Genomic DNA, 24,681 nt, shown 5'->3' on the forward strand with positions numbered 1-24,681 from the left:
CTATGTTTTCCAGAGCTCATGGCTGCATAACCTCACCACAGCCTGAATGTAATGAATTCTAGGACCAGCATCTCCAACTATACAGCTTAAAACAAATGACACATACCCTCTGAGCACTAGAGGCCAGAAGGCTGAAGTTCAGGTATCCACAAGGTGCCGCTGGTGCTCCCCCTATAGGCCCCAGGCTAGACTCCACCTGGCTCCTTCCTAACTCCGGTGTTGTTGGTAGTCTTTAGCTTGTAGACTAGGGTCTGCTTGCTGCTTCTCATCATGTGGTCCCTTCCCCATGTCTATGTGCCTCTGTGTCCCACTCCATCTTCATGTTAGGTCTTTGTGCTTAGAGCTGGTCTTCCTAGAGCTTGTTATCTTTATCTTGACTGTCTACAAAGATTCCTCTTCAGAGCAGTCTGCTCCCTGCAGGGCCCAAGTTCAAGCCTTTGCCATATCTTTTTAGGGGATGCAGTCCAACCCATGCCACTATCTTTGCTCATCTTTGCCTGTGGTGTGCAATAGTCTGTCATTGTATGGCCACCAGAGTTAACACCTCTCACTTCTCAGGTGTTCTCAGGTAGACCCTGGGCTGGCTCAGGGTGCTGACCAGTGGCCCCTTGTCCCCCATCCCTGTTGCTCGCTCCTGCATGCCTGCCAACTCTGCAGAATAGCTGAGGGCTAGTGGCATTCCACATGTCTGTGGCTGCCCACACGGCATAGGTGGTCTCCGCTCTGAGGCTAAGCCTTGAGCTTTTCACTGTTGCTGACCCAAATGTTTCCTAGTGTGTGGTTCCCCTCCAGTGACCACAGATAGTTTGGTTTTGTTATTTGGTCATGGGTTTAGACCCTGCAGTTGTCACCTTGAAAGCCCGGCTCTATTAAGGGTTCCTGCGCTAGATCAGCACTACCTGGAGACAGATGACTCCCAGGAGAAGTGAATGGGATTGGCTGCAGGCTCTGCAGCCCTTCATGGTCAGGACTAGAGGTAATGCGGACACAGACTGCCAGGGAGCACGAGCTTAGGCCTTCTAAGGGGCACGCATTGATCCTGAGCCCGCATCTAGAAAAGAGACCATTTCATTGACATGGAGTATGGTGGGCATGCGCTTCCTGAAGGAGGTGGTACTAGGGCAGGAGGTGTCTCACTTTTACTAGGAGAAAAGGTGACCTTTCTCTGCAGAGGTGCTTCCCAGTGACTGTGCTTGGCGTTGGTGGATGGTGACTCTTGGCACTCTGAGGTAGCTTTGCCTCAGGCAAACCTTCGGGACCTGTGCTTTAAGACAGTAGGCGTGACCCCCCCCCCCCACCCCGTCCCTGCAGTCCTTGTTTGGAGAGCTTGGCAGGGCCCTCGTCTGGGTAAGAAGGTTGATCCTGGGAGATCGATACCTGTTCTGCACCGGTATTCAGAACTGAACCTAGGACTGGAGGGGCTGGGCTGTAGGCCTACACTTCTAAGCACTACTGTGCTTTCTAGGAGCCAGAGGCAGTGATGGCAGAAGGCTGTGGCTCTCTGAGAGGCAGATTCTTCTTCAGTCCATTATTCCTCAGAACCCTCGTTGCTCCTCCTTCCCTGGTCTCCCCACTGCAGTTGCCTCACTATCCTCTGTTCCAAGAAAGACCACACATCACAGCCTAGGCACAGATGAGGAGCCAGGGATCCTCACCTAGGCCACACAGCTGACTGTGTGAGCCAGGATGCTAACCCAGACTTCTGACTGGTCCATGGAGAGCTCCCACGGCTTTGCCTGTGGAAGGAGCACTGTCTTCCTGCCACCAACTGTAAGTCACACTAATCTCTCCCCCGGGTAGGGTGGGGGACGCTTTTGAGGCGCCAAGGAAGCAGTGGACATGAAAATGACATACAAATTGTAAATTGCCCACAGACATTAGTGTCTGTTACTGTGGTAACCGTCCGGCCTCGGTGGACCTCGATTGCTCTGGATAGTGAGGTTATGGCAGCATTTTAATTTAATTGCATTATTTTCCCATCATAAAAATAATGAGCATTATGTATATATCTAAACTCATCAAGTTGTCTACATTAAATATGCCAGGTTTGATGTACTGATTACATCCTAATAAAGTTATTAAAATAATGTCGCTGCATTACAGAACATCTACAAAATCAGGAAGGGAAATTTATTTTGTTACATCCATCCTACATAAAGCTTTGTTGACATTCTGGGAAATCCCCCCCCCCCACTTCAGCTTGTTTGCTTGTTTAAAACAAGGCTGTGATCACTGGTCTATATAATTAAGACATTTTATATACAATTTTATATTCTGCTCTTTCCCCCTTAGGGAGTTTTAACGTGAAGTAGCAATAGCCACTGCTTCATCTGGGAGCCCAATACTGCAGGGTTGATCAAGGTCAGCCCAGAGTGTCCCTGCGCCAGGGCAGGTGCTGTGTGGAGGGATGGGGTCAGTGGGCAGTGTAGCAGGCGCTTGCCTGGTCCCCTCTATTTAAATGTAAAGGGGGTGTGTTCCGCTAACAGCCTGTGTCTATGCCCTAATTGGTTGCTACCACGACTGGCATTTATCTCAGAGGCCCAGTGTGCATCAGGGGCTCCCTCTGGAGGGCACACATTAGAGCTGGGCGTACAGCTCAATGATGGGCTGTAAAAACCCTAGGTCCTAGCACGGCACCCTCAAATTAAAGGTTTTGATAAGCAAAAGGTTCGTATTAAGTAGACACACACACTATACCGGACACAGGTGCCACTGAGGTTTTGAAGTACATCTCAGAGCTCGGCCATCATGGAGCCAGGCACTAGACACAGACAAGGACACTGCATACAGCCTGGGCCAGGGAAAGAGGGCACAGGATGAGAGGTTCAACAAGGTGGGCACGCTGGCTCACTGAGCAGGCTGCCCATATGCAAGATGAGAAGAAAGTCTCTAGGCGACTGTGCAGTACTGATGTCAAGGGAGGACATCCAGGCCCAGTGTCCAGACTGGGCACTGATGTCAGCTGGGATGAAGAGGCTTCTGGACAGGCATGGGATGATAGCGAGGTAGAACAGGATAAGGCTTAGAGGGTGTCTATCACTGGCAAACAGTTTGTCATGCATCTGCAGAGAGCTGAGTTTGGGCTTGCATGTGGCCTGCTCCAGGCTGGGCTCAGCCAGCAGCTCTGTTGCACCTGCTCCTGTGGGGACTGACAGACTGGCCTGGGCAGGTCCCTCTGCTGGCAAAAGCAGAGGCAGCAGGCTAGAGCTGAGTGTGTAAGGCCCTCTTGGCCCGGCTGCAGCTCGCTGGCTATTGTCTCATAGGCCCAAGCAAATCACAGGGCTCAGAGGCCAGGGCAGGTGGGGTTTACCGTCCAGGTGGGAGGCAGGTGAGTTCTGAAGAGGGGAGCAGGCACAGGGGACGTGAAGGTCTGGGGTCCTGATGTGCACAATTTCAGACGGCTCTGAATGTGGGGTCCAAGGCTGCTAGAAGCCTTGGGCAGGGAAGTGACACATCAGAGTGTCAGTCATGGTGTTGCTGGGCCCTGCCTGTGGTTTCCCTGCAGCCTGTGGGGCACAGTGAGGTAGGTGAACATTTAGGAGGGGCCCAGGCCCTCCTTTGAAGGACAGGTGTGATTGCCATTTTCTTTGAGTCACCAACCAGCTCGCAAATAAAGACACAGAGACTTATTATTAATAATGAATGCTCGGTCTTAGCTTAGGCTTGTCCCGCTAGCTCTTCTAACCTAATTTCGCCTGTTTCTATTCATCTATGTCTTGCCTTGGTGCTTTTTACCTTTGCTTCATTCTATCCTACTTTCCTGCTTCCCCTGTGTCTGTCTGCCTGGTCTCCAGCATCTCCCTGGCATCTCTTTTTCTTTATCCCCACCTCCTAGCCTAAATTCTTCCTCCTCCTTACTCCTCCTGCCCAGGAGTCCTGCCTGTACCTCCTCCCTTGCTATTGGCTATTTAGCTTTTCATTAGACCAATCAGGTGTCTTAGGAACACAAGGTAAAACAGCAACACATCTTTACACAGTTAAACAAATATTCCACAGCATAAATGAAAACAACACATCTTTGCACAGTTAAACAAATATTCTGCAACAGACAGGGAATAGCACAGGGATGTGGGTGTCATGGAAGCTAAGCTGAGACCTGGCTGTGGAGATAGGAAGGGGCTGGTTGTTACTGCTAATAGCCAGAGAAGAAAACCAGGTTTGGGAACTGCTACGGATGAAGCATGAGGAAAGATGCCAAGATCCAAGGGTGTAGGCATCTCTCTGGTGACTATCTGAAGAGTAGGATAGGCAGGGAGGCCTGCTGGTGCCCCACTGGGGTCCCTGGAAGGCTGTCACAGATGGACCTGTTACCACAGTTGGGACCAGAGATTTTGGCACTGAGAGAGTCCAGACCAGGAATGTGAAGAATGACCAGGAGCCCATTCACAGAAGTAGGCTCTGCCCTGCCCTGCCAACAGTTGCTGCTTGGGCATATGGGTCAATGTTGTAGGACATTCTGTGCTTCATAATATATAGGAAACACTTTTTTTTTAAAAAACAGAGATACTTCCTTTTTTTCAATATTAGGAATATGTTTAAATTAAAAACAAAGATCATTTTGGGGTTCCAGTAAAGCCTGGTGGTAGGGCAGTCTTGGGTTTGGGGCTGGTGAACTCTGGAGCTTTTTCTAGAATGAAGAACTTTCCTTCTGCCAGGCCAGGGGCTAGCCTTTCCAAGCATGGCCCTAGCCCTGTGGCTGGATGCCTGAGATGTTCAGGCCTGTTTTCACTCCATTTTCATAGAGCCTGAGAAGTCTGGGGAATAGACTGGGTGTTTCCCTCATTCCCAGATACTGAGGCTGGAGTCTGGGTTGAGCGCTGTGGGCTCTAATCAAACATCTGCACACATAGGTGGGTCAGACACTCCAGTTACTGGGGTGGCTCCATTAGGAAGGCCTCTAGGTCTCAAGCTGAGTTCAGCCTTCTAGAGGCCTGCCTGGAGGTGAGGCTCTGAGGTAGAGCAGACAGTTCACCCCAACCCCTACCAGGTACTGTGCTGTGCTGTGCTGATGGGGGAGTGGCTTTTGTTTTTTTTTTTTTTTTTTTTTGCCTGCCACAGGTGTTAGGAGTGAACATGAGGCCTGGTTCAAGAAACCCAGGTGGCTTTCAATGTCACCTTCTGTCCCCAGTTTGTAGGCAGTCTGCTAGCCATGGTGGTCCCCAACTTTGCACCCATTCCTTATCTGTCCTAGTGCAATGGCTTTGACTTTAGGCCTAGACTTTAGTTTCCCCAAAGGTGCCCATTAGAGACAAAAGCAAGCCACCGTGTCTTGACCCCTGGTCCCTACTGTCCCCATAGACAAATTGCTCTCCCTTGCCTGCCTTCCAAGGCTGAACAAGCCTGACTTGTGGAAGGCCCCGATGGCATCCAGGGCTGTGGAGTGGTGGCCTCCGTGCTCTGATACCCAACAGGCCCCAGGCCCTCAGCAAGGCCCCACACTGTCCCCAGTCCTGTCCCCTGGGCCTGGAACCCAGCCTAAGTGTCAGATTTGTACTAGTTACCTGCTGAGCACAGGAGGAAGCCTGCCTGATGCTGTGTGAGGGACAGGGTGTAGGGAAGAGCCACACACTCCTGCAGGAGGGTGGGGATCCTCAGCATGCTCTGTTCGCCTGGGCTCCCGCCTGCTCCATGGGCCCCCAGGGTTGTGGGGTCTGCAGAGCAGAGAGCCCTGTACTGGTGCCTCTGTGGGATAATGCGGTGGTCTGAAAATGCTTTCTGTGTTGCTTCCTCAAGCTGACATCATCTCCACTGTCGAGTTCAACCACACTGGGGAACTGCTGGCCACAGGCGACAAGGGTGGCCGCGTGGTTATCTTCCAGCGGGAACCAGAGGTACGTGTGTGGAGGGGTCACGAGGGAGGTCGGAAGAGGACGGGCAGATGGCTAGAATGCGGGCGTGAGGGTGGGGTCAGGCAGGTGTAGGTGTGGCAGGGTGCAGACCATTTTCTGAGTAGAATTTCTGACCCACCTTGCCCAGTGTTCCATCCAGTCCCTCACTGGCTCCTCTCTGTCACAAGGTCCCTGGGGCTGCGGGGAAAGGGATGGACCTGGCAGTTGGACTGGGTCAGCTCCTAAAGTTATGCTCTGAGCCCCCACCCCCACCCCGCCCCACTCAACAGGAGTTTGTTGACTGTTCACTGACAACGCTGCAGTTCCAGGCAAACCAACGAGCCCCCAGGAGAACCTACCCTGCCCGTGTTAGGAGGGGGAACCCCAACCCCACCCCCCCACCCCATCCAGCTCTCTGCTGACCCTGTCAGGTTTTGCGCAGGTCTCCACCCTTCAAGCAAGTCTCCACCTGTGCCTCTGTCCTCCCCGGTTGCTATGCAGTAGCATTCTGAATATGCCAAGAACAACCTGAGACCATCCCCCCAGGAGGCCATTTCTGAAACCTTGCCCCTTCATGGAGGACATACTTCATGCAGACACTGGGCTGAGCGGTCCATTTCCATACGGTTTCTGCCTTGGCTCCTTCTTGCTGGTCCCCGAGGGTACAGATGCACACCCATTTACAGACAGGCCAATCAGCAGCCAGCCCCATGGAAACCTGCCAGGCTCTTGCTGCCTGGTCATGTACCACCCCAGCCAGGGGCCTCTCACCACTGAATGTTGAGAAACCAGGGAGGGGAGAAGGGAGAAGCTCAAGAGAGGCAAGGCTAGAGAGAGGAGCTGAAGCCACCTTCGTCCCCTTGAGCGCCGTCCCTGTGCTTCATAGCGCATGCAACCCCGCATTGCCACCCCTCCAGGCAGAGAGCTGCTGTCACCCTTCCTCTGACAGCTCAAGAAGCGCAGCACAGAGGGCTTAAAATAGCTCAGCAAGGGCAGGTGAGGGACAGCCTGATGCGCACAGGTGTCGCAAGGCAGAACTACCGTCCCACATCAGCGTCAGCCATGGTGCTACCCGCTGCAAAGAGAAATGAGCTCAGAGGTTCTGGCTTTTCTCCTTCCGTTTGTCTCCTCTCGCTGGTCCTGCTGACATTTTCGCAACTCGCGCTCATGGGAAGAGGAGGCAAAAGACGTGGAAGGATTTTCAAACAGATCCTAACGCAAGACAGAGATGGGGACCTAAAAATAGACACTTTCAAAATGAACAGAAAAGCCTGACGCCGGGCTTGGCTGGCCATTTTCACTTGTTCCCAGCTGTGATTTCATGTTGTCATAGAAACTTGACTTGTCTGCTGGAAAAGTGATCCCCGGTGTTTATGGCAGGTCTAACACTCAGCATTTGGGTTTCTCCACTGAAAGGAGATTCATAGCAGGAACTCTGCAGCCCAAAATGCCATCATGGGGAGCAGGGTTAGGGCCAGACAGATGAGGGTAGGTAGAGCCTTGACATTAGCATCTGGTCTCATCGGGGTGAATGGTGGCCATGTCGTGGATACATTGGGTGAACCCTAGCCTCACAAGCATGAAGACCTAAGTTTGATCCCCAGAACTGACATAAAAAATACATGTGCCTGTGATTCCAGTTTTGGGGAGGCGGAGACAGGCAGGCCCCCCAAGGCATGCTGGTCTGATTGGTGAGGTCTAGGATAATGAGAAACCCTGCCTCAAAGAAGGTGGACAGTGTTCCGAGGATGACATCTAAGGTTGTCCCTTGTCTCTGTATGTGTGTTCACACACATGCATGCACACCTACGTCCTTATACACACAGATACACCTGCCTGCATGCCCCCTATACACAAACACACACCCCTGCAATACAGCCTGTACACATATCCTATACACACACACACCTGCACATACCCACCCTGTGTACACACACACACACACCTGCACATACCCACCCTGTGTACACACACACACACACACCTGCACATATCCACCCTGTGTACACACACACACGCCTGCACATACCCACCCTGTGTACACACACACACACACACACACCTGCACATACCCACCCTGTGTACACACACACACCTGCACATACCCACCCTGTGTACACACACACACCTGCACATACACACCCTGTGTACACACACACACACCTGCACATACCCACCCTGTGTACACACACACACACACACACACACCTGCAATACGAGTACACTTGCACTAACATATTCCTTTGGTGGTGTGGATAGCACCCTCACTGCAAGGCGAATTCAGCCCCGTCTCATGTCTGCCTCCATCGCCCTGGCTGCTCCTGTGGCTTATCCACCTTTGGGTTTCCCTGCAGAGTAAGAACGCGCCTCACAGCCAGGGTGAGTACGATGTGTATAGCACCTTCCAGAGTCATGAGCCCGAGTTTGACTACCTGAAGAGCTTGGAGATCGAGGAGAAGATCAACAAGATCAAATGGCTCCCGCAGCAGAACGCCGCGCACTCTCTGCTGTCCACCAATGGTGAGGCCTGGCGGTGGGACCAGCCTGACCTCACACAGGCTTCCTGCTTTCTCTGTGGCTTTAGTGACGACCAGGCCATTCTCTTCAGCTTTCCCTGGCTGATCACGAGTCTCCCCTCATTGTAAATACAATGGTCAAGGATTTTTTTCAAGGTAGAGATGAAGTTGAATATTCCAGAAACAGGGACCAGGGCCAGAAACCAGCGACCACCAGATACAAACTGAATTCTCATTCAGAGCCACAAATCACCCAGCCTGGAGCTGCCCTGAGTGGTGGGGAAAATAGACAGGTGGCTGGCCTTTGTCCCTCTGCTTCAAGACTTGCTGTGATGTCAGAAAGCTGTGGCTACATACTAGCTGTGACTGCCACCTCTAGATAGAGTCTAGGCCTCCCAGCCCCTCCTGGCCACCTAGTTCCCACACTTGCCCTGCTATCTTCCTTCCCCTACTTAGCCCATGAGCCCGGGCCAGGAGTCTGGTGGGGCAGACTTGGGTCCAGGCCAGCTCTGTGGGCTGGGACATGTGGTCTTACCTTCATCAGCCTCGGTCTGCACACTGCTCCTTCTGGGGTTATGAGATAAGATATCCATCCGACTCTGAGAAGAGTAAATGCTGTGTGAGCCTGAGGGCGGCTGGCGAGATGGCATCACCTCTGCGTTCCTTGAGGAAGTCTTACTACTGAGGGGGCTTCAATGGCTTCCCGAGAATGACTCAGCTTTTACCCCCTGCCTAGCCCCACCACAGTCTCTCACGTGGTGACTTCCCTCCTCCTCCCCTCTCCGTCCCCGTGAAGCCTGTCCTGATGTCTCACCTCTGCTGGACCATCCTCGACAGGACACTTGCCATTCTATCTGTGCATCTCCGTCAGGGTTTGAGAGGACAGGATCTAGCTGGCCTCCCGGAGGCCTGGCTGGGATTACAGGCTCAGCACACCTGTACTCTGGGGTCTTTATCCTGTGTGAGAGTGGGTGGATAGTGACGTGGGACCGGGAGCATGCAAAGATGGCACTAAGCTTGTGTGTGTGTGTGTGGTTACCCGCACGCGCATGTGTATGCACACACGTGAGCGCCCATGCATGCATATATGTCTTCAGAAATAACGTCCTGCCATTCTGGGAGGAAGGCCAGCCATGGGAGTCACCTACTTCTTAGCCCCACAAAACTTATAGATCCTCTATACCCCAGTTCCGCCCTGTCCTTACAGAAGACTGAAGACCCTTATAGAAGGCCCCGTCTGAAACCTCTCAATCCTTCCCATGCTTACACTGTTGTTTCTTTTGACTGCTGAGGTTATCAGGGTTCTCTGGGGGAAGCTAGAGAGAGGAGAGAGGGAACGATGGAGAGGAACTTGCCCCTGTGATTGTGAGGTCAGAAGCACACAGCTCAAGCCTGGAGGATGTCTGCTGACAGAGGCAGCACCTTGATTCTGTCAGGGCCTTCAGCAATGATGCAAGGCCCAGCTCCTGATGGCAGCTTATCTGCTCGCTGGATTTAGATTTTAATTGCATCTGAAAGACCCTTCCTAGCAAGAGACAATGTGTAGCTTGCTTGTAGCCCTGGCCTCCCAGCTAGCTTAGCCCCTAAATAATCACACAGAAACTGTATTCATTAAAACACTGCTTGGCCCATTAGCTCAGGCTTCTTGTTAGCTCTTATAACTTATATTAACCCATTATTCTTACCAACAATGTATTTTGGATGGTGTCTGGTACAGCCAAGGTGAGCCATAAGGTTACCATCACCTGTCCTTCCTCCTGTGAGGTGCAAGAGAGGAGTGCAGAGAAGAGAAGCCCCTGGAACTGGCTTCCGGGTGGCAGGTACCACTGAGCTAGCAATGGCAGGTAGGCCACCCTCTTCTCAGGAAGACACAGTGGTACAGACTCAATGTAGAGGTCAGTAGTGATCCTTGCAAGGATCATGCCCTTTGACCTAGCAACATCCCTGCCAGGTACTCAGAAAGATGGGCTGAGGATAGAGTCTTCACGTGTAGAGGTATTCTGTGTAAGGCATTGGGAGGGAGAACCTGGCTGTGTGAGAACAGGGCTGTTGGGTGACTCCTGAGGTACATACATGTCACTGTCCCTCTGGCTGTGACAGACCTGGGCTGGGCTGACCTGGCTGTGACAGGGTGCCTTATTCTTCCTGTTTTATTCTTAAAGATAAAACGATTAAATTATGGAAGATCACCGAACGAGACAAGAGGCCCGAGGGCTACAACCTGAAGGATGAGGAGGGGAAATTAAAAGACCTGTCCACGGTGACATCGCTGCAGGTGAGCTTCATGAACAGAATGTTTGGCATTTATGTCCTCCTAAGCCATGAGATGTTTAGGACTCTCGGTGCCAGGGCCAGAGCCATACTGTTGTGATGTTATTCCTGGGGTGATGAATGAACATCTACATATCCTAGATGGCGAACCAAAGACAGACCAAAGTACAGATATTACCAAGTCCACCATGGTGTACCAATGAGATTATTATTATTATTATTATTGGTTTTGTTTGTTTGTTTTGCTTTTTGAGACAGGGCTTCTCTGTGTAACAGCTCTGACTGTCCTGGAGCTCTCTTTATGAACAAGACTGGTCCCAAACTCAAGTAGATCCTCCCGCCTCTGTCTCCCGAGTGTTGGGGTTGAAGGCATGTGCCCCCACACCTAACCGTATCAATGAGTTTTATTGGGATTACTTCCAGGAGCAGAAATGAGTGATAAACAGATACCTCAGCAAAGTCTACCCCAGCATGGTGACAGCTCACAAAGCTGGGAACCTGGAGCACACTGCACATCCTGCAGGCAGCTCGACAGGTGCCCTTTCCAGGTGACTCGGCTGGTCTGAGTTTCTTCAGGCTGCCAGCCCAAGCCTTTTCTGGGCCGAGCAGCTCAGCTCGTTGGAGAGTGACTCTTGGCAGGCTTTCCTGTTTATATGCTCCTGGAAAGGGAGGGACTTGGCGAACCTGGTCAGTTTCAGGGACTTCCTGAAGCTATCATGGGTTGTTTATCTACTGTCCAGAAGGAGCTTTCCTGCAGGATGGAAGTGTTTCGCCTCCCCTTAGATCAGGAGTTCTCAACTTTCCCCACACTGTGACCTTTAGTACAGTTCCTTACGTTGTAGTGACCTCCAACCATAAACTAATTTTTGTTGCTACTTCATAACTGTGATTTTGTAATTCACAACTGTTATGAATCATAATGTAAATACATGATATACAGGAGATCTGAGGTGATCCCTGTGAGAGGGCCATTTGACCCCCACAGAGGGGTGTCGACCCAGGTCGAGAACTTAGAACATCCTGTTGTTTCACCTCCTTGTAAGCATCCTGTCCTAAAATAGCCTGTTGTTTCACTTCCCTTTTACATCCTATGTCTTCAGAATTCTCCCCAAGATGAAAAATTTTAATCCACTATACAGCATACACCCTGGCTACTTCCTTACTGGCCTGGTGTGGTGGGCTTTGTCTGTGACGGGCTCTTCACCTGCAGTTGAGGGGGATAGCAAGTCAGAAAATGCCCACACAGAAAGGAGAAACGGAGGCCCAGTGGATAGCCACACTTCTCCTATAGTTACTAAATTGAGCTCAGTGCTCCCAAGCCCTGGGCTATTATTGTGGGGAGGGAGTTAGGCTAGATCTTTGGTGCAGTGAAGTCCAGAAGGTGACGCTGTAGAGTTGTACCAAAGTAGACGTTTGTCCTGCTTAATTAAAAGGCATTAGAGCTTGCATCCTTCAGCAGAATGTGGAACTCGCAAGAAAGTTCTGAGGGCTGGAGTGATTGCTCAGTGGTTAAGAGCACTTGCTCTTCTTGCAGAGGACCTGGGTTGGCTCCCAGCACCTACATGGCAGCTTATAGGTTACAGCTCTCTATAACTCTTGTCCTAAGGGATTCGATGCCCTCTTCTGACCTCCCTGGGTACCAGGCACACACATAGTGTATATGCATACATGCACTCAACATGCTCATACACATAAAATATAAAAGGAATGAGAAAGAGAAGAGGAGAGAGAGAGAGAGAGAGAGAGAGAAAGAGAGAGAAGGAGAGAGAGAGAGAGAGAGAAGGAGAGAGAGTCCGTGTATGCATGTGTGTGCACACTTGCTAGGCACTTCAGTTCATATGAGGTGGGTCAGGTTTACCACCTGAACCCCTTGTACAGGCCAGGAAACTTTGAAAACCTCACAGTTGAACAGCTATATAGATAGAACATGCTGCATGAGCCGGGCAGGTGAAGGCCATTTGCCATGTGTGATCACTTATCTCACACCATGACTGTTTATTTCGCACCCGGCTCCCGAATGAGTGATCCAGTCTCCCGTGAAGATCGTGAGTCCTCTGCCAGGCAGTGGTGGCACACACCTTTAATCCCAGCACTCGAGAGGCAGAAGCAGGAGGATCTCTATGAGTTCAAGGCCACCCTGATCTACAGAACGAGTTCCAGAACAGGCAGGGCTACATAGAGAAACCCTGCCTTGAAAGAAAAAAGATTATGTGTCTCCCGACACTTGTCCCACATGACTCTGCCTGCCTCTGCTCTGCAGGTGCCTGTGCTGAAGCCCATGGACCTGATGGTGGAGGTGAGCCCAAGGAGGATCTTTGCCAATGGCCACACTTACCATATCAACTCCATCTCAGTCAACAGCGACTGTGAGACATACATGTCGGCGGATGACCTGCGCATCAACCTCTGGCACCTGGCCATCACTGATAGGAGCTTTAGTATCCTTGGCTTGACCTGGTTTATAAGCATACTGACTTCTGGGGCTTCAGGCTTGGCGACTTCCTCACTGAAGAACTGTCCCACCTAGAGTGTAAAGGAGGCAAGGTGTGGGATCACAAGGTGTCTGTTTATGAACACTTAAAGCACATGGCTTCTGTGAAGGCTCCATCACACCCCATGCCTCCTTAGGGTAGCAGTGGTCCTCCCATAAGAACCATGGAGGAGCAAGAGAGCTAGAGACACCATGCCCTTGAGGAGAGGAGGCTGACCCCCCAGGACAGCTACCTAGAGGTTGCATTCCCTTGTGTTGGTCCAGTGTGTGTCACCCTGGATGTAGAGTGACAACTGGGGTATCAGAGACTTGGGTGTCTGAAGCCAGGCAGAAATGGGGTCCTGGTGTCAGAACAAGCTAAGGTCTGAGCACTGCCCCTCCTGCGGCCTGCTAAGGAGAGGGCCACCTACAGGCTGCACCAAGCTGGGGAAGGTCAGGGCCAGTCCAGGAAGGGCAGGTTGCTACCTTGTCACTGTTGTGGGGACTATTAATGACAGCCATGCTAAGCGAAGGTTTACGTGCTGGCCTTTCACTCAGTGAGGCAGACACTGTCACCAGACCTGTCCAGTAAGGGACCTGAGTCATAGAGCCTGAGCTCATAGATGACAAGTATCTCCTGGGAGAGAGTGAGGGGCAAGGAAGGCCATAGCTGCTATAAAATGGAGACAGTAAAAAATGTTGACTTCATCGTTTTGGGCTGAGTTGTAACTGTCTTTGAACCTGTGTGGCCACAGGACATTAGAACAAGTTAGTCATGAATGAGGAAAGTGTTAGTGACTCCAGCACTGAGACCTGTCTCTTTGTCACTGGCTTCCTTTCTACAGAATACAGGAATTATGCTCACCCTTGCTGAAGAGCACAGCACTCACCTGCAGGTGTTTATCAAATACCCAGTGACATGCTTGAAACTGGCACTGGGTATGCAAGGCCCTGACCTGCAGGAGTCTTTCGTGACCAGTACTGGGGTCTTGGACACAGACCAGCATATGCCGTGGGTCATAGGCAGCAGGTTGGAAGAGAGGAAACCAGGGGGGCCTTTGCCATGTGAATCCGTGGGCCTGGAGCAGATGGCGTGTGTGAAAGTGAATGGGATTATTGACCAGAGAACCTGGGCTGCTGAGAGGGAGTGGAAGGGGAGCTTGTCAGTGGACTGGTGGGCCTGTGGGAACTCGAGTGGAAGGGAGCAGTCAGTGGACTGGTGGGCCTGTGGGAACTCGAGTGGACAGGAGCAGTCAGTGGACTGGTGGGCCCTGTGGGAACTCGAGTGGACAGGGAGCAGTCAGTGGACTGGTGGGCCCTGTGGGAACTCGAGTGGAAAGGGAGCAGTCAGTGGACTGGTGGGCCCTGTGGGAACTCGAGTGAACAGGGAGCAGTCAGTGGACTGGTGGCCCTGTGGGAACTAGGGAACTAATGTGATTGTTGTGGAACTGTATCCAACTTGTGTGTGGCTCCATTTTGAAAGTGCCTGGTAAGCCAGTGACAAGAGATGCCTGGCTTGTTCTCTGGAGGAAGGGGTATGTGTCATGTGCTAAAGACCCAGAGGTAGCTTAGGGAAAACTAGTATTTAAAGCAGCCTCCTCTCTGACTGACAGGTTCACTGGGGAACCATGCTGCCTCCCTGTGGCTACTGATGCCAGGCCACAGAGGGTTGAGATTCAGACACCTGGGGCAGAGCTCTGGTGAGCCTCCCTTAGCAGAAAAGGGTCTGGACTCTGGGCTGCAGGTGTTTTCACAGATCTGATGGCAGCTGAGTCATTGGAGATGTCTCACTTCCGGCATGGACGGGGCCAGAAGATGTGTGACCTCATGCTGAGCTGGTTTGGCTCTGAGCTTATGAGATACCCTCTGAGCAGGGGTCATCTGGAGGATTCTTGCTCATTCATCCTGAGGAGGAAGCTGAGGTCAGGGTAGAGGCCATACCGAGTGCAGGGAGCTGGGCTGGGGCTAGATCAGAGTCTTGCATCCCTTTCTTTCTTGCTCTTGTCAAGCTTGCAGGGGTTCCTTCGGCTTCTGAGGCTGCTCTGTGCTCCTCAGTGGTTGCTGGTGATCCTTGGTAAGTCAGAGAGCTATTCTGCACAGGGACTTACGATGCTGCTGATGTCACACTGTGGCCCTCATTTTTGTCTGAAGCCCTGTCCAGAATCCTAAGATGACGCTGATCCGCCATCAGTGTGTTCAGGGGTTGTTAGTTTATAATCAAGCTCTAGGGGTCCAGTGTAGCTGGTGGCCTTAGCTGAAGAGGTGATGGAGATGCTGACACCTCACACCAGCAGGGGTAAGGACACAGGGAACAGAGCAGGTGACCCCTGGAAATGCCAGCAATAGGGCCTTGGGGGACTTATTCCCTGTCCTTACCTTAGCAGTGAACTTCTAGCTTCCAAAATTCTGAGAGCCAGGTGCCTGAGGCTTGACGCACTCACCTTTGGCATTGAGCCTTGGCAGCCAGGACCTGGGTCTGGATTTGACAGGCTGTGTCTTGAATGCCCTCAGCTCTTGTTTGCAGCCAGGTCATCTGCTGAAGAAAATTTGGAGAGAAAAACCGATTCTATTTTTAGACCACTTCTATGTGCAGAAGGCCTTGGGGGCGCTCCACAAAGGAGGCCCTTCTGCAGGGTGTTGGCAGAGCTGCCTCTTGTCTCACTCTAGTCACTACTTGGTTGCCATGACAACATCTGGTCTTGAGAGCAGGCTCCTGGGAAGACATGCGGGTGAGCCTCATGCTTTTCCTGGTGCAGTCTGGAGCCCCATGAAACCTCCGCTTGCACTTGGCATCCACCTTGGTGTCACAGCCATAGCCACAACCTCAGGGCCCTTGGCATGCTGAGGCTGCTGGGAGGTTTGCCCTGCCCTGGTGTTTGGCAGCCGGCCCCTTCCTCTACAGCTCCACGTGTGGCTCTGGGTGTGGCGCTGCTCACCCCAGCCTCCCTGCTTTCTTCAGGGATGGGCTCCATGCTGTTTTATACCCAGGGCTGTGTCTAGAGGCCCAGTTCATCGTTGCCAGCCTAGCTTCTCTCCTGGTGTCTCCATGAATGCCCATGTGAAGGGGGTTGGTGTTGGTTCTCTGCTCTGTGTGCCTACTTCTCGCTTGGTATTTTGTTAGACAAGTCAGTGATTCTCCAGCTTGCAGTCCAGACTCAGTAGACAGTTAGCAGAGCTCCCCTGTGAAGGAGGAGTGGCCCTCAGTCCCCACCACTGCTTAGCATGGATGCTGAGACTCAGTAAATGGAAGCCGTGGGACACCCAGCCCCTAATTTTCGCAACTCACCCGTCCAAAGTGATAGTGTGACCCAGGCTGAGCTTCAGGAGATCAGGCAGTGTCTTTGGTGACAGGAGATGAAGGACAGCCTATAAAAGTCCCTACAGCCTGACAATGCTGCAGAGGCCCATGTGGCTCATGTTTCCTGTGTCCTTGACCAAGGACCACAGATGTCATTCTGGAGCCTGGCTCTGCAGTAGCCTGACGGTCCCTCGCCTGATCCACAGCTTCACCTGCCTTCCAGGGCTGTCTCTGGTGGTCTCTCCTCTACCATCCCTTCTAGTCCCTGGTGGCAGCTGCTGTCCCCATCACTGAGTCACTCGGTATGTGCCTGTCTCCCACCCCCAGCACTCTGTGCCAGTTTTTCTTTTTTATGTGTCTAATATGGACACTTGGGTTGGACTCCAGGCCACCAGGGGAAGCCAGGAGTGCTGTCACATGGAGGGGTCCTAGTTGAGGGTATCTGGAAGACCCCACTGACACGACCTGCAAGGAGAGTGTGCACAGTGCATTTGTGCTGTGTGTTCATCCCGCAGCCACCCCCTTGTCAGATGTCTCCTTCAGGCTCCTGTTTTAGGGCAGATTCAGTGAAACTTAGTGGGATATGTTGTAATGATTAATCTTGATTGTCTACTTAATTGGATTTAGGATCACCATGGAAACCAATCCCTGAGTACATCTGTTGAGGTGGTGGGGAATAGCCATCTCAAATGTAGGTGACACCATTCCCTGGGCTCAGGTCCTGGAAAGAGCAAAAAGGACAAAGTCAGAACCCCCTTTCCCCTTTTGAGACAAGGTCTCACTTTGTTGCCCTGGCTAGCCTGGAGCTATGCAGACCAGGCTGACCTCAAATTAACAGAGCCTACAACTGCCTCTGAAGTAGTGCTACAAACCCTTGCTTCAAACTGGACAGGCAGCCCAATAGAGGAAAGGGGTCCTAAAAACTATCAGGAGTCCCCCCCAAAAAAACCAAACCAACAACTATAACATACGCAGAGGTCCTAGCGAGGACCCATGCAGACTCAGTGACTGCTACTTCAGTCTCTGTGAGCCCCTATGAGCCCTGCTTAGTTGATTCCATGGGCTGTGCTCTCTCAGTATCCTCAACCCTTCTGGCTCCCACAATTCCTCCTTCCACATGGTTCATTGGGCTCCGGGTGAGGGACCTGATGGAGACCTCTGGCATGGGCTCGCTCTTGATTGTGGGTCTTTGCGTCTGCTCTCATCATCTGCTGGAGGCAGTCTCTGACGACAGCTGGACTAGGCACTGATCTATGAGTATAGCATAATATCTTAGGAATCTTTTCATTGATTTTTTTTTTCTGTCAGTTGTGTTTGGTTCTACCCTGTGTCTCTGGGCTATCTAGCCTCCAGTTCCTGGTCATCTAGGCAGTGTTGGGCATGGGCTCTCTCTTGTGGTGTGGGCCTTAAATTAGATCGTCCATTGGTTGGTTGGTCACTCCCACAAATTCTATACCACCATTGCCCCAGCAGATCTTACAGACAAGGCAGATTGTAGGTCGAAGGTTTTGTGCCTGGGTTGGTGTCCCAGTCCTACCCCTGGAAGCCTTGCCTGGTTGCAGAGGTGGGTGGTTCAGGCTCCGTGATCTCTATTACTAGGGGTCCTCACGAGGGTCACCCTTGTAGATTCCAGCAAATTCCCACTGCACTAGGTTTCCACATTGAGCCCCAAGTGCCCCCCAATTCCTGTCATCTCTCCCAGTACTCTCTTCCTCCATCCCTCCCCCAACCTGATCCCTCCTATTCCCATCCCCAACTGCCCCCAGTCCACCTGTGAATCTATTCCACTTCCCAGGAAGATTTGTCCCTTCCCTCCTTGAGCTCTCCTTGTTACTTAGCCTCTCTGGGTCTATGGATTGTGGCATGATTATCAGTTACTTAACAGTTAATATCCACCTAAAAGTGAGTACTTATCATGTTTGTCTTTCTAGGTGTGGGTGACCTCACTCATCATGATTTTTTTCTAGTTCTATCCAATTCCCTGCAAATTTCCTGTCATTTTTTTAATTTTCAAGACAGCGTTTATCCGTAGCTTTTGGTTCCTGTTCTGGAACTAGCTCTGTAGACCAGGCTGGCCTCAAACTCACAGAGATCCGCCTGCCTCTGCCTCCCGAGTGCTGGGATTAAAGGCGTGCGCCACCACCGCCTGGCTCATGCCATTTTTTTAAAGTGATGAGAATACTCTTGATAGGATGGAGCATCCTTTGGGTGTATGCCCAAGAGTGGTATAGCTGGCTCTTGAGGTAGATCAATTCCCAATTTTCTGAGGAATTGCTGTATTGATTTTCATGGTGGTTATACAAGTTTGCACTTTTTTTTTTTTTGCTCAAATCCTCACTAACATAAGCTGTCACTCGTGTTATTGATCTTAGCCATTCTGACAGGTGTAAGATGGAATCTCAAAGTAGTTTTGATTTGCATTTCCCTGGTGGCTAGGGATGTTGACCATTTAAGTGTTTCTCAGCCATTTTAGGTTCCTCTATTGAGAATTCTCTGTTTAGTTCTGCACCCCATTTTTTAACTGGGTTGTTTGGTTTGTTGCTGTCTAGTTTCTTGAGTTCTTTATATCTTTTGGATATTAGCCTTCTGTCAGATGTGGAGTTGGTGAAGATCCTTTCCCAGTGTGTAGGCTGCCATCTTGTCTATTGATGCTGTCCTTTGCCTTGCAGGAGCCTTTCAGTCTCATGAGGTCCAGTTTATTAACTGTTGTTTGTTGTGCCTGTGATATCAGCGTTCTCTGCATGTTTCTCTTGCAAGCTGCTCTTGCCAGGTGTTTTGTTGAAGCCATGAGAGAGTGAAGTAATGCACAGACCCTCAGTACGTATTAACGTCCATCCCAGTGGCACATGACAGCAGCCAGGCAGTGGCACTGGCCAGTCCTTGAGTCCTAGAGCCATGCACTTAGCTGGACACCTATAGGCCACTTTGATGCCCAACAGGTACTGGCCAATCTTAGGCTCCACGATCATGTAGCCAGCTAAATGCCCACAGCCTGAATACTGTGGAATGCTCTTTTGCCCTGCAGGCAGAGACTGGGGTGTGACTCCAGGCCCCAGAATCCTCTCCTCTGTTTCCACCCAACCCCAAAGAACCCATATCCCAGCATCCCTGTATTCCAAGTTCTGGAGTCTCCAAAGCATAGGTCAGAGCCATGTGGGACTGGCTGAGATCAGAGAACATTTTTCCACTGGAAAGTCTTGATACTGTGGGTACAAGGAGAGTAGCTGCTGGGGCAACAAACCTATGCACATGGTCCAGACACAGTTCAGAGGGGCAGTGATGTGAAATTACTCACTAAAAATGCCCATGGTCCAGAATGTAGTGGGTGTGTCTGTTCATCACCTGCTGAGTCTCCATGACCACAGCCCCTGATGGAAGGAAAGGGTTGGTTTTGGTTCACATTTTGACCTGAGCAGGGACGGCACGGTGGAGGAGCATAATCCATGACCGTGGGAGTATGTGCCAGAGACTGCTTATATTAGGGTGGCCCAGGAGATGGAGAGTAAGGCAGGAACCAGGGGTAGGTGTTATCTTCAAAGGCCTGCCCCTAGTGACCCTCCCCAAGCAGCAGCGACTGGAGGGCAATCATCTGGTGGGGGACAAGCCTGTGGGGGACAGCTCACCGTGACAGCGCACACTCAGCACCCCTTCTCTTTGGTTGCTGAGAGAGGAAGGTGGGCTGTCAGGAGAGGGCCATGGTGACTGCAGGGCTGGGCAGTCACTCTTCTCTGAGAGGGTATTGAGTTCAGCTTTGCAGGGCCAGTGGGCAGGTATTGGGAAGGGGCACTGGGCAGCAGTCTTCTACGTGAGTACGTGTGGCTTGGAGGACCAGGGACTGGTGTGTTGGTTGCTGGGGTAGGGGGTCTTAAAAACCAGATTGGGCTTGCCCTGGGCCTTATGGAGGGAGAGAGCAAAAGTGCCCTCACTGTTGCCCTTGACCTCGCCAACCCAGATATCGTCGACATCAAGCCAGCCAACATGGAAGACCTCACGGAGGTGATCACAGCATCCGAGTTCCATCCCCACCATTGCAACCTCTTTGTCTACAGCAGCAGCAAGGGTTCCCTGCGGCTCTGTGATATGCGGGCAGCTGCCCTGTGCGACAAGCACTCTAAGCGTAAGTTTCTGCACTGGAGTGGGTGGGTAGGGACTAGGTATATTGGGACTGACAAGTGGGTGCACCAGCATGGGTTGGGGGGTTGTTCAGGCCATCAGCTCCCTCCCTGAAGCACACTGAGAGCTCCTTGGAGGCAGGATGTATAATGTTCACCCTCACCAGGGAGCGTCTGCAAGGCCTAGGATAGAGGTGAAAACAGCAAGAGTCATTTCTGAAACCTCTGGCAAAGTCTGCCACACTCTACCTGTCTCAGGTGATGGTCATTTTACTCCAAGGGATCTACTGAAACCAAAGAGGAAACTGAGGCCCCATCCGTCTAACTACAGTGTTGCAAAGACACAGTAAGATTTCCTACAGCACCACAGGGCAAGGCCAGTTGGGCACCCTCTCCTCTATTGCTTAGGGTCTTAGCTGGGGTCATCCTTGTGGATTCCTGGGAATTTCTCTAGACAGGTTTCGTGCTGCCCCACAATGGCTCCCTCAATCAAGATATCTCTTTCCTTGCTCTCATCTCTCTCTCTTCCCTTTCTGTGAGGTTGGCATCGTACAACCGTCCCCCAGGGTCTTGTATGGGTCATGTGTACATCTGTCAGATATCTTTTTGAGGGAGAGATATGTTTTTTTTTTCTTTTAACACAAGGGCTTATTATATTTCCTTTAATCATATGTCTATCTGTGGGTTAGGTGTGTGCACGCAGTGCTTTGTCCACAGAGACCAGAAGAGGGCATCATTTCTTGGAGCTGGCCTTGCAAGCAGTTGGTGCGAGTGCTGGGAACCAACCTGGGATCATCTGGCAGTGCAGTAATACACAACCACCGAGCCCTCTCTCTAGCCTCGTGGTTTTGTTTGTTATTGCCACTGAGCTCAATTTCTCTCTTGGGTTAGTGGTTATCTTTGCTCCTTTTCCTGTTGCCACGGTAAAATACCCTAGAAAAGCAATAAGGCAGAGGAGGTTTCTCCTGGCTCACAATCTGATGCTACTGTTCATTATGGTGGGTCAATGAAAATGAGGACATGACTGCTCCAAGCTATGGTTGAGAAGAAGGTTTTTACTGTATATATGTAGGAGAGTATAGCTCAAGGCATCTGGAAGAATCCAGACTGAACTGGGCTGTGAGAGGAGAAGTGGGAAGAGCATACATGACCAAAATGGCGGGGTTATATAGGAAAGAAAAGCTAGGAAAAGGGAAACAAAGTCCCTGGACTGGAGAGGTTTAGGACGGGGCTGGAGTGAGAAGAGCAGAGGAGAGCCTAAGGTACTGAGGGAGCCTGGCAGCCAGGACTCTCTTTCATATGCTAATAGCTACGCCTTTGTCCTGGATTTCTTTGGGACCTGACACTGGGGAAGTCATGGCAGTGGAAACATGAGGTGGCTAGGCAAATTGCATCTGCAGTCAAGAAACAGAGAGATGAGCATCCAAACTGAAAAAAAAAAAAAAAGAAAAGAAAAAAAAGAAACAGAGAGATAAATGTCGGGTGTTCAGATAACTTTCTCCTTTTTATGCAGTCCAGGACTGAAGCCTGGGGAATGGTGCCACCCACTTTTAGGATGGGGCTTCACATTGCTATTAACTTTATCATATAATCCCTCACAGGTATGCCTAGAGGGTTATCCCCTGGGTGATTCTAGGTCCTGACAATTGACAGTCAGTATTTGCTATCATAACTGTACCTCTCGCTACCTCGACACCCCAACACATTACTTCTAAGCCATTCTTTTAAAAAAAAAAAAAAACCTCTCATCTCCATAGGCTCATAACCATCTCATAATACAAGCTATGTTCAGTCCAACTTCAAAAGTCCCCATAGTCTTTTTAACATTCCACCATCATTTAAAAGTCTAAAGCCCAAGTCTTATCTAAGATGCAAGGAAACCTCTTAATTGTGAACCTGTAAAATAAAAAATAAGCCAGTGCTCCCAACATACAATGACATAGTGAAATGAGGGGAAGAGTGGATAGCTAACTATCCCTTGGAAGCTAGGATATCTCTTAGAAGACCAAACTATCAGGGTAAATATCAAATCTGTCCACTCCATGCCTAGTATCTGGGACCCTTGATGGACTCAACAGGGAAGCAAAAAGCTTAAGTAGCCATAACTGTTCATCTGTTGCCCACAGTACACATAGCCTCTTTCTCAGGACAGGCCTACTCCGTGACTATAGCTTTCCTTGGTGGATGCCCCATGGTCCTGGCACCTCCAGCATCCTTGGATCTCCATTGCAACATTGTCTTTATCGTTTGAGCTTACACAGTGACCTGCAGGGGCCCCCTGCAAGTGATATTATGCTACCTCACAGTCTGCCTTCAGTGGTTTTCTGGAATCTTGGCACCAGCTTCCATAACCACCTCCCTCTCAAATATTTCATGCCTACAAAACCAGTACCTGGTGGATGATGCTGCCAAGTTCTGCTGCCTGTGTGAGCTGTAGCCTGGCCTCCTTGGACTACAGCTGTATCAGATTCTGTAGGCTGATCCTTTTGGGAGAGGGGGAAGGTCTCTTGGCAGTGAGCAGGGAACCCCTCCAGCTGCACTCTCCTTTCAGACACTTTGAATTTTCTTGACTTTGAGCCCTCAGGGCATATTTTTCTATTTTCCCAGTCTAAAGCTGGGGCAGTCTCTGTAGCAGTCCTTAGTCACCTTTCAGCTCCTGCCTCAGATGCACCTTTTAGCTTCCTTGGACTCTTTCTTCTTGACAAACTATACATTTAAAAATATCTTTATGCTCAAATTGTTAGTTTTTTTTTAAAAAAAAATTGTGGACCTATATAAATGCAGTAAACAATCATGCCAAGCTTAAATGCTTCTCTGTCTTGGAATGTCCTCCACCAAACAAATTAGTTTATGACCTTTAAACTTTGACCTTTGTGGTGCCTGCACCACCAGGAACTGTGGTCGGGCAAGGGTCTGGGGAATAAAGAGCACACAGAGACACGGGTCACTCTTGAGGCAACAATGCCAATTTTATGATGTTCCAAGGCATTATATAGTGCTCTCCTTAATCAGTGGCCACGCCTTAGCTCTCTGGATTTCCCACTGCAAGCCCACCAGAAACCACTTCCTTGTTATCAGGAACTCATGAGGGTTCCGTGTTCAGAGCAGCTGCAAGCACAGAAAAGTAAATTGTTTACTCCTGCAGGCAAGGGGTCATAGAAAGTTCAGGGTCTGAGGGTCTGCAGCTCCCAACAGACATTTACATATGAAGCCAGATTCTTTGCCAAATCTACATGGATGTCCCCCAGCCCACCCCCTGATGGAGCCCTTGTTCCCTTTGTAACTTCATGAGCCGGGGCCTCCACCGTCCAAATTTATCTTAGAGTTCTTGTCTTTTGAGCTCTCACTAGAATAGCTTAAGCTCTGCTTACAGCATTGAAGGGCTTTTCCAGCCCAAACCTCCAAGCTCTTCCACATTCCTCCTTTACATCTCTAGAGGCCTAAGGGCAGAGAGGTCAGGTTCATCACAGCAACAGCCTGGCTCCCTGGCGCCAGCTTTTTGGATTAGTTATGTTCCTGTTGCTGTGGTTAAAGCACCCGTTTGCGGGAGAAGGTTTCATGTTGGCTCACAGGTCAGGGCTGCAGTCTGTGGTGGCGAGGAAAGCCTGGCAGCAGCAGCCTGAGGGGGCTGCCCACATTGCATCCATAGTCAGGACGCAGAGAGGTGTCTGTGGCTGCTCAGGATTCAAGCTCAGGGAATGGTGCCTCCCACTGTTAGGGTGAATCTTCCTGCCTTGGAGAACTTAAGATAGCCCAGAAGCCAGCCCAGCCAGCCAGGTTCTCACCAGTGCCTGAGTGCTTGTTTACTAGGTGAGCCTAGGCCTGAGTGTTAGCCAACATGGTGCCTCACACAGGGGTTTTGGTTTGTTTTTCTATTCAGGGTTTTTTTTTTTTGTTTTGTTTTGTTTTGGTTTGGTTTGGTTTTGGTTTTGGTTTTTCAAGCTAGGGTTTCTTTGGAACTTGTTCTGTAGACCAGGCTGGCCTGAACTCACAGAGATATGCCTGCCTCTACCTCCTAAATTCTGGGATTAAAGGCATATGCCACTACTTCTCAGCTCATACAGGTTTTTTGTTGTTTGTTTTGGGGTTTTTTGTTTGTTTTGGTTTTTCAAAACAGGGTTTCTCTGTAGCCGTGGAGCCTTTCCTAGAACTAGGTCTTGTAGACCAGGCTCATACAGGTGTTCTT

General features: G+C 50.8%; 1 protein-coding gene across 2 annotated transcripts in view; it reads left to right on the forward strand.

Annotated features, from left to right (window-relative positions):
* Ppp2r2c (protein phosphatase 2 regulatory subunit Bgamma) overlaps positions 1-24,681 on the forward strand; it is an 86,797-nt gene that overhangs the window by 51,497 nt on the left and 10,619 nt on the right. For both annotated transcript variants that reach the window (XM_041636410.1, XM_041636411.1), the window contains exons 2-6: positions 5,734-5,831; positions 8,183-8,348; positions 10,507-10,619; positions 12,876-13,053; positions 20,336-20,500. In XM_041636410.1, the coding sequence (XP_041492344.1) occupies positions 5,734-5,831; positions 8,183-8,348; positions 10,507-10,619; positions 12,876-13,053; positions 20,336-20,500 (720 nt within the window). The remainder of the gene's footprint in view (positions 1-5,733; positions 5,832-8,182; positions 8,349-10,506; positions 10,620-12,875; positions 13,054-20,335; positions 20,501-24,681) is intronic.

Source organism: Microtus oregoni, unplaced genomic scaffold (assembly GCF_018167655.1).
Source record: "Microtus oregoni isolate MIOR12 unplaced genomic scaffold, Mior012 000049F_ref0000343, whole genome shotgun sequence".
Classification (NCBI taxonomy): Eukaryota; Metazoa; Chordata; class Mammalia; order Rodentia; family Cricetidae; genus Microtus; species Microtus oregoni.